The sequence below is a fragment of the Gobius niger genome (assembly GCF_951799975.1).
Source record: "Gobius niger genome assembly, chromosome: 2".
Taxonomy (NCBI): domain Eukaryota; kingdom Metazoa; phylum Chordata; class Actinopteri; order Gobiiformes; family Gobiidae; genus Gobius; species Gobius niger.
The window spans coordinates 27,013,652-27,026,876 of NC_136853.1; the positions used below are offsets into that span (position 1 = coordinate 27,013,652).

At 38.6% G+C, this 13,225-nt stretch overlaps 2 protein-coding genes across 2 annotated transcripts; one reads left to right on the top strand and one right to left on the bottom strand.

Annotated features, from left to right (window-relative positions):
- Nucleotides 1-786: 786 nt before the first annotated feature.
- Nucleotides 787-6,659, bottom strand: lta4h (leukotriene A4 hydrolase). The gene is made up of 19 exons (XM_079552047.1): nucleotides 6,364-6,659; nucleotides 5,248-5,378; nucleotides 5,053-5,173; nucleotides 4,628-4,696; nucleotides 4,453-4,557; nucleotides 4,323-4,375; nucleotides 4,163-4,235; nucleotides 3,948-4,088; nucleotides 3,195-3,218; nucleotides 3,049-3,119; nucleotides 2,865-2,976; nucleotides 2,636-2,780; nucleotides 2,419-2,522; nucleotides 2,260-2,330; nucleotides 2,121-2,175; nucleotides 1,966-2,061; nucleotides 1,821-1,903; nucleotides 1,654-1,758; nucleotides 787-1,083 (listed from the first exon to the last, which is right to left on the bottom strand). The coding sequence occupies exons 1-19, from the start codon at nucleotides 6,511-6,513 to the stop codon at nucleotides 945-947; spliced, it is 1,848 nt and encodes a 615-aa protein (XP_079408173.1). The 5' UTR covers nucleotides 6,514-6,659; the 3' UTR covers nucleotides 787-944.
- A 1,838-nt stretch (nucleotides 6,660-8,497) lies between these two features.
- dennd6b (DENN/MADD domain containing 6B) lies at nucleotides 8,498-13,147 on the top strand. Its single transcript, XM_079551835.1, is given in 20 exon segments — nucleotides 8,498-8,723; nucleotides 9,783-9,821; nucleotides 9,895-9,937; nucleotides 10,016-10,122; nucleotides 10,233-10,313; nucleotides 10,388-10,493; nucleotides 10,578-10,657; nucleotides 10,757-10,819; nucleotides 10,889-10,944; nucleotides 11,023-11,145; nucleotides 11,227-11,322; nucleotides 11,410-11,504; nucleotides 11,572-11,637; nucleotides 11,708-11,772; nucleotides 11,850-11,939; nucleotides 12,028-12,150; nucleotides 12,153-12,265; nucleotides 12,378-12,480; nucleotides 12,568-12,642; nucleotides 12,718-13,147. Coding segments are annotated over 20 exon segments (1,791 nt in total). The 5' UTR covers nucleotides 8,498-8,579; the 3' UTR covers nucleotides 12,841-13,147.
- Nucleotides 13,148-13,225: the final 78 nt, after the last annotated feature.

The following is a 13,225-nucleotide window of genomic DNA, read 5'->3' on the forward strand; positions in this document are numbered from 1 at the left end:
AAGTCCGATGAGCTCGTGATATGAGCGATTGTGCACAGGAGGAGTAATGTCACTCACAGGGATTGTTGTGAGTGTTGATTTGTTTAAAAAAAAAAATGTTGTGCACCGACTGCAGCTGTGGCTTTATGTCCCCTGTAAAGCAAACAAACATGGAAGCAACAGCGGGGCACTTTAACTCAAAACCATAAATGTAATATTCTTCAACATATTTGCAATCTGCAGTTATTTTGTTTTAAATGTTACATTTTAATAAATGTTATTTATAAATGTTCCATTTCAAGTGTACATCAGTTTAAAGCTGCCTTAAGCTTGAATTTTTTTCATCAGTAGGTGGAGTAGTGATCTCTGCTCTGCCCCACCACCAACCCCCTCCCCTCACCTGGCTTTCCCCCGTCACACACACCCCTCACTCTCCTCACAGTTTAGACCACACGCTGCTGATTGCATTCAATGAGCTACGGAAATCTCAGTAATCTAAGTAAATATTTTGAGATTTATTTGCTAAACTGCAATTTACATGAAAGGCACTTTTTTTGGACATTTAGAACATAATAATTACATTTAGTATGTAGTAGTAAGTCAAAAGCGCAGTACTTTTTTCTCCTGGGGGTGTGATGTGAGATGAGTGCATGGATCTATTATAATAAACGGGTGAAGGAGGTGTGAGGTGCAGCGGCGGTCTCCTTCTGCGCTTTGCGAGTGTGGAGCACATGGTGACGCATCTAGAGGCGCCTATTGGTAATGCATCCCTCGCTGAGGGTAGCTTTCAGTTTGGGAGAAAAGAACCACATACAGGCTTTTTAAGCAGGTTCCTGATTTATTAAAATACCAACCCTGAGATGAAAACATGGTTGAGGGTTAAACTTTACAGATAAGGATTATGTTTCAATATATGACTCAACAATAGTGGAAAAGTCATGTTTCTTTGGGATGATGTAAAGCCTTCACAGACCACTGCTCTTGGTCTGTTCTACTTTTAGGTCCTTGGCTACAAGTCCTGCTGTGACCGGATGCATGGCGGCACGATGGGCAAGAAAGACTCGCACTGCTTCTTCACGATATTTCTCCAAAGTGTGCACCTCCCTACAAGCAAAAAAACAAAACATGATGAAACTCTGACAATATTACAAATGAAACCAGGTTCCTTGCGCAGGATCAGAATGTTGCAATTTATGTACCAACTACACATTACGCAACAAATGTGCATCCTGCTAGCAAGACTCACCACATCTGAGTCTCTTTAATCACACTGTGGCCAGTCTGCCAAACAAGCTATTTCATGCCCAAACTATCACAAAATCGGATTCAGAACAAATGGGTGAAGTAGGTTCAGTCATTAACCCTGAATAAAAGATTATTAATATGTAAAAACTCAGCTCACGATATAATGACAGTAAAAAAGGACATGGAAAATAGGCCATTTTATGTATGTATGTATATTATCAGTGACTTTGTCTTTTTAATATTTTAAAAGTCTAAAAAATGGCGCATCAGCCCCCCTGGAAGATTACATTGCGCCCTATGGCAAATATCCGAAATTCTTTAATTATTATATTTGCTTCTAGAATATCTGAGAGTACGGTTATAGAATTTTCAGTTTCTAGTTGTTACAGTGTGTTGTTTTGTTGCTCAAAATAACAAAACACAACTTACTTAAAAAGTGGCCGTGTAAACTTCATTCGGCCCTGTTCTGTTGCCATCTTCAGTGCCATCGGGACCATATCCTCCCATTTTGAGCGCACACATAAGCGCAGCCACCTTAACAGAAATTATGTCATCATTATAATATAAGTTCATATGTATTTACAACTCTCACTCACCGGCATCGGATTTCAGCGTTCATATAGCTGTTCATATTATACAGATCCTGCATCTTCCTTACATGAGTCAAAGGTAAAGGATCCTACAAAAGTTTAAGCACAGTCAGTATGAGCAGGACAAGGCTCAATAAAGTACAAGGTTTACCTCATGAAGCAAAAGGGACAAGAACTCAATTAGTTGGTGGGATGACAAAGTCTTCACATCTGACTCTTTGAAACCACCCAGGTCCTCTTCTTTGGCCTAACACAAAACAGCATTTCAAAGCTTTGAAAACTGCATTAAACTTCACCACATCTTACCTTAGTCCACTTTTGACTTAGGGCAATGCAAGTATCTGCCAGAGTGGTATCATACCTGAAAAAAACGCAGTGTGATATAATGTGTTTTTTTGCATTCTAACATCCTAAATGTAGCGCACAGAAAAGATGATAGACGCACTGAGGCTTCACGGGTGGCATTCCAGGGGTGTACATCCAAGCGTTCCAGTCCACTTTGTTCAGGATGTCCACCTGAGGATAAGAGCCAGCTTAAGTATTCATAACAAATTACCTCCATATTATGTACACTGCTTCTGTCATACTCCTTGAAAGTAATTACCTTGTCTTTAAAGTAGGTGTACAAGTAATTCTTCCACTGGTCTGTGGTGACACTGCTGTAAGCAAACATCTGGATATATGACTTCACAAACTCCATGAACACCTCTTCAAAAAGAATCACACAGAATACTGGCTTACTATATACGTACATAAATGGGTAGTAAATGACACTGTTAAGTGTATTATGTATTGTCTATTATGTATTATGTATATAGTACCTGGACCACCCATCAATTCTTCCAGATGATACAACAGAGCAAAGCCCTTCTCATAAGGCACAGAAGAGAAGGCATCATCAGGGTCAACGTCCTGCAGGCTCGGTACCAAGTTAGTCAGGGGGTTGTTGGCACCAAAAGTGTTCACCTAAATGATGATACACATGTGATCCAATTGATCAAGATTCCAGACTGTGGCTGTTTACAGTGAAATAGTGTGCTTCGTTCTCACAGACTCCTGAAGATCTTTCCAGCCTCCCATTGCTTTGAATTGTCTGAACTGCTCACTTTCCATTAAGCGGCCAATCATCCGCTCCAGATACACAGTATGACCCTCATTCAACCTGGTAAACACAATCTGATTTGACTACAATGTTTACTCCAATATGAGAAAGAATCTTTGAGAGAATATTCACCAGAAATGTTCCCAGGTCCTGTTGGTCACCAAATTCCCAGTCCAGCTGTGAGATATTTCATGAGCAATTACCTGAAATATACATGAGAACGGTTTGAAACACCAAAGATGCAAAGCATATTCAAAGAAATGGAAAAAGAAACTTACATTGGACAGCGATTTGTCTCCTGCCTGTAAAAAGAAACAGATGAAAACATGTATTATGTAAAAAAGCTTTGTGATTAGGTTCATTTGATTTCTTGTGCGCAGTAGACTGCATTTGCAGGTCGACTTCTTCAACATTTCCAAGTTGTACCCTTTTAGAGTGTTGCAGATATAAAGAACATTGTCATTCATCACACTGTGATATAGTATCTGTGCAGTATCTGTTTGAATCAGCCGATCAGAAAATCACAACAACAGGAGCGACATTTCTGAGGCAGCGAGATGCAGCAATTGGAGATATGACAGTATATATATAAGCTGTATTATAGGGTTTACGTGGTATGTTTCAGGTAAACCTTGGTTTAAACGGTGATGGAAAACATCAAACAAGGATCCAAGGGCTTTTCTACATTAAATATGCTTGGGTATATGACAGGCTTTTAGGTTACAAACGACTCACATGAAGTGATCTTGTGCATAACAAATGAAATCAGTTATTCTTTAACAGCATTTCATAAACTAAAACACAAAACATTTGGCATCTCCATCAATGGCCAATTTTATTTTATTCGGCTGTTTTTGGTGATCCAACCATAGTTTCTGTCCCAGCCTTGACTGGTTTCCGCGAGCAGCAGTAGAAATCTGTCAATGATTTCACACTAATCTCGATGGAAACTAACCACCACAGTGCCACATTATGAGATCTGAATATTATTAAATCTAAATATCTAATAGCTCAGTGTTTCAATGCCTTACCAGAAGAGTTGGAGTAGCAAAGGTCAGACAGGGGTTTTCCATGCCTCCGTATGGGAAAGAAGGCGGCAGAACCAGGATGTCATACTGACCCCAAACATATGGCCCGGCCAGTTGTTCAGCAGTCTGCAGCATCCGCTCAGTCTGAGAATGAAGGATGAACAGAGGGCATGTTATCGAGACATTAACGGACAAAGTCTGGGTTTTAAACTTGTCACCTCAGAGAACTCAAATGCAGCCTTGTCCACGAATTCTTTCTCAGACCAGACCCTAGATCTTGGTCCAATTTCTCTGTAAAAAAAAAAGAAAAATCAATCCACTTGTTATATTAACTGTAGATATTCAATGTCACACTGTAAATACATTTTGGTTAATTACCTGCTTTCAAGTGCTCCGACCACAATGGCGATTATATATGAGGGCATGGGCACCTGTGATGGAAACCAACGTTTTAATTGTATTTGTATAGAAACTGTGAACTAAAACTGTAGACTACACAAACACTGACAGTCTGTCTGAAGCGGTAGATGATGCGGTCACTATCCTGAGGGTCCAGCTCATGGCCATCACGAACAGCGCTCATGACAGCTACCAGATCTTTTGGGACAGACACCTGAGAGGGAATAACATCCGTCACATTTCAGACTGAAGACGAAGGAATAAAAGTGCAGGGTGTACACTACCTGGGCGTAGTAGGTGTGTTTGATAGAGGGACTGTCTTGACAGGGTACCATGCTCCTGCAGTGATGGGCCTAATAAAAAGGATAAAAGTCTAAATTCTCTTCATACTCACAATCATAAAGAACATAACAGATCATACGGATCAGACTTAACATTCTATTGATATTATGTTGATGGTCAAAATAAAACATGTTTTGCAGAGGTTTTAGGTGCACCGGAGGTTTATTTTAGCAAATCACTTCATATGATTACTGAATGCATCTTAGGTAATTGCTTATTTGGTACTTCTTACAAAACTCAAAAAGAGGAAGAACATTGGTTTTGTAAGATTGTGGCTCATTTCACACTGTCGTTGCGAGAGCTTTTTTTTTGGACCACTTTTGTAATCAACTGTATAGAAGAAGCCGTTGGAGAGTGAAATCTTCACCTGACACTGGCTAAACAGATACGGGTGCTTTTTTCCAGCCGTCTGTTCGGGTGTGAGCCACTGCAGAGCTTTTGCAGAGGGAGACGTCTCATAGGTCACTTCCACAATAGCATGCTGCCCCCTAATTCAGGAAGCAAATTATTCAGTGATTACAATAAACTAACAAATACTAATGAATATTGAATTAGTATTCACCTTGAGAGATCAAAAGGCAGCGTGATCTCCAGTGGGGCACCTTTGAAGCTGTGTTTGGAGCCCAGGGTGAAGCTGGCAGTCTGTCCATTTGCACTCACTGAGACAATCTTCAGGTCGCTGGTGTCCAAAGTCTGAAGCAGATAAAACAACATATTTATTAGGGACTGCTTTGAGATGAACTAATTTCTTTTTTATTATTATTATTATTATTATTATTATTATTATTATTATTATTATTATTATTATTATTATTAACTTGTAATACATTTTCTTTATTTTTTTTTCTTTATTTTTTATCTTTATTGTTATTATTTTCTCTTTTGACTTAGGCAAGGCAACTTTATTTATACCACGCATTTCGTACACAAGGCAACTAAATTACTTCTTAATTTATTGTTAACAGTCAAGCTTTATAGTAAATTATTTATATTTTCTATTATTATTATTATTATTATTATTATTATTGTGATCATGATTATTATTAATTTTACTTATTATTTTTAATTTCACTGAGTGTGAAAAAAAAAATATTGTGCCAATTCTGACATGCTAATTGTGTAATTGTAGCATGAAATTTATGACACAATGAAGTAATAAAAAAAGAAAAACTAATGCAGAGTCAGCTACTTAAATACATGCACCTTGCTACAACATGGAGCTTCAAAACTTATTTGACTTCATGCATATTGAATTCATAGAACAAGGACATTGAGAGAGTTCATATTGACAACCCAAACTGCTACAATACAGTGACAACTACATGCTTGTTGAATAATTATTACTATGTAATGCCTTATTACAAAATATACCATAGGCAAACTGTACTTTCTTCAGTCACCTGTTTTACCCAGTCTTTTCTACACACCTTCAAATCAAAGTCCAAACGCACAATAAGGCAATTCTGTCTATGCCAACACTATCAACACCCAAGGTAACAATTAAAATATCAATGTGGCCCACTGGAAGAAACAGGTTTTTCTAAACAAACAAACAAAGTGAAATCTTGACGGACTTGTCTTTTAGGAAGCACATTTCACCAACAACTTCCTTACAATTTAGTGACGCCAACTAAAAAAGTTTGCTATTATGCATAGGAGAAAGTAACGGTGGCAGTACCAGAGCGGAGAAGCGGTCCTCCAGAGCCTCCACGGTGAGCGACACCCGGCCTTTGAGCACCCGCTTGGCGAAGTCCACGCTGAGGGACAGGTTCAGGTGTTTGGTGACACAGCTGTTGATGGATGAAAAGGAGCACGGGTCCGCAGACATGATGGTAGATCTCGTAGAAACACCGGAGGGAGAGAGAAGACTAGACAAAGCACGAACGGTTCAGTGCGCTCACAGTACTGACTGTCCGCCCTCGTCATCTGCCGCCCCGGTTTTCACGGAACAATGTGCACTACGAGCTTCCGCCCTCGCCGCCGGCATTTTCAAAATTAAGGTTTTAGGTTTACAGATTTAAAGTCATCAAGTGTTTCTTTTTTTTTCTTTTTTACTATCAAAACAATATAAAGGTTGATTTGTTTTTTGTTTTTTTTATTATCATCAAAGTGTTTTTCATACACTGAATGTATGTAACTGAATTAAAAAAAAAAAAACATTGTAATTTTTTTCGCTGCTAAAAAAAAATTCTGTGTATTTTTTTCGCTGCTGAAAAAACAATGTAGTGGGAAAAAAAATGTCCACCCTAGTCCCTAACCCCTCATTCACTACATAGGCCCGCACTATATAGTCGACTATATAGTCACTGATTCTGTTGGCGATTCGGACACAAGCCACTACTTTCTCCGCGCTGCGTGACGTCACGCGCGCTGCGGCGTGCAGATATGTTTTTTTTTAGTTTTTTTATATAAATTTATTTATTGTTACAAACGTTTATTTTATTAAAGAGAACGACTGTTTTGGCACTTTTACAGGCGTTACTATCATCAAAAAAAAAGGAGAAAAAAAAAAAAAGTCACCCCAGCGTGAGCTCAGAGACGCCGAAATAAAAGTAGGTCACAGGCAGGTGTCCGAAGCGCCAGCAGATTGAGTGCACTACATCTGCTAAAAGTTCGCGAAACTCCGGGAATAATGTATTTCTGCGATAAAGACCAACCAGACTCATGAGACAGTGGAATATTTATGGATAAATACGAGTCGGATACGCTTTTACTTCACATGGATTTTACGTGAATGGCTTGGATTATTCGAGAGGACGCTGTCGGTCATTTAACAGCGCAAGCTAAAAGGTAAGCAGCTAACGTTAGCATCTTTTCACCGTAACCGGTTATATTTTGGTCGTTTATTCATGAGAAATACGCAACACATGACTGAAACAGCTGATTTCATTCAGTCGTGTTGTTTAGTTCAAAGACCTGTGGCTGTCAGGCTCTTCTCCGACTCTCGCGATGCATTGTGGTCTATATTGACCCGTTTAGTGACCATCGATGCCCACTACTTTTCCAGATGCATTGTGGGAAATTTCGAGTGCACTACTTTTTTCTCTCTGGACATTCGGAGACCCCTACAAAATGGCGTGACCACTATATAGTGCACTATATAGGGAATAGTGTGGACATTCGGATACAGCCATTGTCATTTTTTTCGCTGCTGTAAAAAAGAAAATCAGCGTTTTGGTTTTTTTTCGCTGAATTTTTTTTTCAGCAGCGAAAAAAAATTACACTGAACTTTTTTTTTAGCAGCGACGTCGCGTTCAGGGCAACTGACGGTAACTATGGTAACTGTGGTAACTGACAAAATGCATATTTTTATGTCTTTGTTTTTTGGCTCATATCTCAGTCGTTACTGGAGGAATCCACATGAAACAAAAACTTTCACAAAGTTCATTATTCATTACATATGAACTAATTAGAGTCCAATTATTTTCTCCTAAAAACGTCAAAAAGTGGTGACAATATGCGAAAACATGACCGTGATGTTGTCCAATTGAAAGGATTTTCAGACATAAAAATAATATCACAGGTTTATGAATCCAGTCGTTATCAAATGAGGACAGAAACAGATGAGGAAAAACATTTGTCAATTTTCGTTTTGGAGATTTCGTACAAAAACTGCATTTCTCCCATAGAGTTACCCCTGCCCTCCATCTGACATTATGACATCATCATATTCTAAATCTATTCAGTTACATAAATTCAGTGTATAAAAAACACTTTGATAATAAAAACACAAATTAACCTTCATAAAAACGTGTAATATTTATGTCCTGCACACGACCGCTTTTGCACAGTTCAAAAAATGACAGCGTTGTATTTTTCCTCTAGGGGGCGACTCCCCCAAACACACACACAGCAAAGAAATATGGGCTGTTGTGATTGTCAGAAACGAATACCATGAACCCTTTCGAGGGCTCTGTTTGCGCGCAGCATGAGGAGACTCATGGAGCAGAGAGTCGGTGCCTGTGGGCCCGCTTTTCATCTTGGTTGGAGTGTGTCTGTGTGGTTACCTTCGACCTGGAGCTTGGACAAGCCATAGAGGTACAGTGGCACAGCAGAGCTAGCTTAGCATCGTAAGCATCTCTAGTCAAGGCTGAGCAGGTGCGGATTTTGCTCTAAGGATGGTTTCACCTCCAAAACACATTCAATTATTTAAAAGTACACGTTCCTCTTCTGAAAGCAGGTTAAAAATTACAATCCTTGAAGACTTGCTCATTGCATTCATCTAGGTTCATAAATGAAGTGCATGCAGGTGGTTCACAAGAAATTATTTTACAGTGTTGAACGTGTATGTCACACTCAAAGAGGATAATGGGATATTCAATAATAGAAAACAGCCAGGCAAAGCACAGAATAACAACTAAGGCTCTTTCACATCAGGTGAAGCCTATTGTTTTTCTTTTCTAAAGCGTCCACTCCAAGTAAATCCAAAGGTACATGTTCAGGATCATTTAGGTTTTGAGTTTGTCACATGTTAACATTGAGTTAGAAATGTCGTGTCGATAGTAAACCTTCCGCGGCCGATGTTTAAGCAAAGTATGTGAGCCAGGACTGATTTAGGACCAAGTTGAAACAACGCCAAATCTTGCATAGAAACTGAACAATGATGAGTACAATTGTTTGATTTGATCTTTAGTTTGCTTAGCTTGGGTTTGGCCCAAAATAAAATTGACAAGTGAATAACTTTTTTTGTTTACTTGGTGTCATTTCAAATATTTGTTTTAAAGCTACTCAAAGATAGACAGTCTACTGTAACCCATACACAAGGGTTCTCCTATTGGTCTTCTTTCGTTTCATTTCAGCAAGTTATTCAGTATCTATGTCAAGCCATCATGTATCATGTTTGGCTCATTTTGTTATCACTTGGGTTACATACTTAGTTTTAATACATATTTGCCAGGCTCACTTTGAGCATGACCCAGTTATTATGCCAGATCTTAGCCATGTCAATAAACAACATAAAAAGCAACGCCTGCATCAGCGGCTCTAACAATATTACACACGTACACATGTACACACAGACACGCACACACACACAAATCCCTGTTATCCGCTTTGCCAGTAACAAATAATTTATTGTAACCTTTGTGTCATTTTTAGCTTCTCTATCCCCAGGATGTAAAACTTACAGAGAAAGAAGTAAGTATTTAACGTGAGTTATTTGTAACTTTTCATTTAAAAAAAAAGTTAATGCCTTTATGGTTTTCTTTAGAAAACCAGCATTTGTTACCTGTCATTTCCGGATTCCTATTCAGGTACACACATGCACCTGCACAGAACTTACAGCCCTTTAAAGTGACAATATTTAAGGCTCCGCACGTTTTATATTGCAGGATGCCTTGGGGACACACAATTCAGTTTTAGGATGCGTCAGTCTGTTGGCCGACGAGGTTCAAGGGATGGAGAGACTTACAACCGAGATGCCCCTGCAACACTGCAGGTTGTCTATTTGCACCACTAATAGTCTATAACATGAGTTAATGATTGATTGATTAATTACTGTATTTATTCATTTAATTATTTAATGATTGTATATTAATTCTTCCACAGAAAGAAGTCTCCCATTTTTTTGGTTACGTTTATTTCAGACAAGTGAAGGATGTCTCTGTAAAACGAGGATATTTCCAGAAGGTTTGTGCCATATGATTAGCAATGACGTGATTTAATTTGCAAACTGGTCATGTGTTGTGTGCTGTATGTTTCAGTCTCTGGTGCTCCTCAGCAGGCTTCCCTACACCGCCCTGTTTCACTCACTGCTGCAAATTATTGCCCCAGAGTATTTTGAGAAGTTGGAGCCCTGCCTTGAAACAGGTTATAGTGACATTTGGTCACAACAATTTAAAATCGGTTTATGTTTTTTTGTGTCATGTCAGTAGTTTTTGCTTGTCATTGTAGTTTGTAATGAGATTGATCAGTGGCCAAAACCTGTACCAGGGATGACTCTCAACCTGCCTGTGATGGGTGTGATCTTACAGGTACAGGAGTGTTTCTCCAAATATAATTTAAAATAACGTAGCGGGTGACATTTCGTTGCCAATATTTTCTTCTCTTGTATTTGTTTATTCATATTGCAGGTAAGAGTTCCTTCAAAGTTAGACAAGCCAGGCGGGAGTCCGATCCGACATGCAGCCAAAGAGGTGAGAGTGATCATTTCAGTTTACAACCCAAATCACAGATGTTTATACGCTGTTGTTTCTTCTCATCAGAACCTGTTACCAGCTCCAATGGTGCTGCCAACGATTCATGAACTGGACCTTTTCAAGTCAGTCTTCGAGTCTTTCTTTTTTTTTTCTTCAGTTGAGTGCAATGTCTAAACAAATTCAACTTTTAATGTTTTCAGATGTTTCCAGTCACTGTTGATTCACCAACAGATGCTCTGGGAACTAGTACTACTTGGGGAACCTCTGGTTGTCATTGCCCCTTCTCCTACAGTGTCATCTGAAACTGTGTTGGCTCTAGTGAGGTAAGTGGTGGCCGCCCCATACGTACCGTGTATTTCAGGATATGGTTTTGACTCGTGTTTTAAAGTGTCCTCCTTCTATAGCTCTATTTGTCCTTTAAAGTTCTGCTGTGATTTCCGTCCATACTTTACCATTCATGACAGTGAGTTCAGAGAGTACACGACTCGCACCCAGGCTCCGTGAGTGACTCCTCTCACCAGTTAGTTGTTAAATCCAGGTGTTCATTGCATGTCACACTGAACAAACACATGTCCTCTGTTATTTAGCCCTAATGTAGTTCTTGGAGTCACAAATCCATTTTTTATCAAGACCTTCCAGGGTTGGCCCCATATCATACGACTGGGTGAAATCAAGATGGCAGGTATTTTGTTTGTTTTGGCTGTGATTATTTCAATTTCTTGTTATGTTTAATATTGACCTCTTTTTAGGAGATCTACCCAAACAAGTTAAGGTGAAGAAACTAATAAAATTAAAAACACTTGATACTAAACCAGGTAAATCTGTCTTCTCCACAGTACATTTTTATTATTGATCATAGAAATGAAAAGTTATGTCTCTCTACAGGGATCTACACTGCATACAAGCCATTTTTACACAAAGATAAAATCCTTATTAAAAGACTACTTAAGGTAATATGAAAGGTTTACAACATTAAATGTTAGGTAAAGTATATATTTTTTAAACTTTTTTTTTTATGAATGATAAGGGAATTCAGAGGAAGAGGCCACCTGAGGTACAAAGTGCCATATTGAGAAGACACTTATTAGAGCTCACGCAGAGCTTTATCATTCCTCTGGTAAATACTAATATTACTACTACGACACTTTGTTTTGTTTGAAAACCATAACAAAGTCGTTTTTGTACTTTTGCATGTTGACTGTTAGGAGCGACACATGGCAAGCTTAATGCCCCTGCAGAGATCAGTGACTCCATGGAAGGCAAACAATAAGTGCATGAATAATTTCCTATTTGTTATGAGTACACACAATGAAAATATATGTTCTTTGGTCAGACCCCTCCACAGATTCGCCCCTTTAACCAGGAGGAGTTCATGGCCACGCTAGACCACAGTGGACCACAGCTGACGTCTATGTTAAAAGGTGATTGGATGGGCTTGTACAGGTGAGCTTTAGACATTTTATTTCATATTTATTTAATCAGAGATTCAGAAAGTCGACATATACACTCTAGGTAATATTTTCAATAAAAATACTTTATATGCACATTTTTACAGGAAATTCTTTCGATCTCGAAATTTTGATGGCTGGTATCGTCAACGCCAAAAGGAGATGACCCAGAAACTGGAAAGCCTACACCTGGAGGTCATCTGTGATGCTGTAAGTAATGTGTGAATCTCAAAGCATCAAGAAGATTATTCAGAAGATTAATCAGATATTATGTTTGATGTACCATGTCTGTTTCAGGATTTGTTAGGCTGGACCAAAGACAAATCTGAAGTAGAAATTGTAGATGTCATTCTAAAACTCAGAGAGAAGATGGTAAGAAAACTTATACCACAAATACAGTACAGAAATCCATGTCTGCTGATTAATTATAAAATGTCCAATCTGTAGATTAAAGCTCGACAACAGCAGCTCCAGGTCAGAGATGGTGTTATGGACAAGTTGGACACATTTATACAATCCATCGTCAGCTCCCTGCCCGAGGACGTTCAGACATTGCTCAACACACAATAATTTCGACTACAATACATGCTGAGGCAGAGAAATGCTCATTTTCTGTAGCTTGCTTGAGGGACTGAGAGGAAATCTAACTAAAAACAAATTTATAAAAACAAAAAACAGAACTTTCCCCTTATAGGATCTTCACTTGATGATCTACTCTACCACAATAGTTTCATTTATTTGAACTAGCAGTGCACAAGGCAGTGAGGCCGATTACCAGGTGAGGGATTTATATCTATACTATAAGCATGTAGCATTATAGAAACATCCCATAATGAAACTGTATAATTGCATTGTTACATTGATTAATGTGACCACAAAAATGCTGTTTAACACTATTTAACATTTGTATCTTTGCAATAGTGGAAAATCTTAATAAAAAAAGGATTCATGTGTT

Bases quoted from the DNA above. Each gene is read 5' to 3' on its own strand.
- lta4h (XM_079552047.1), bottom strand. From the start codon at position 6,513: ATGTCTGCGGACCCGTGCTCCTTTTCATCCATCAACAGCTGTGTCACC. The intron at 5,379-6,363 runs GTACTGCCACCG...TATCTGCTTCAG, and splicing joins AGGACCGCTTCTCCGCTCTG to ACTTTGGACACCAGCGACCT. The intron at 2,523-2,635 runs GTACTATATACA...TTCTTTTTGAAG, and splicing joins AGAATTGATGGGTGGTCCAG to AGGTGTTCATGGAGTTTGTG.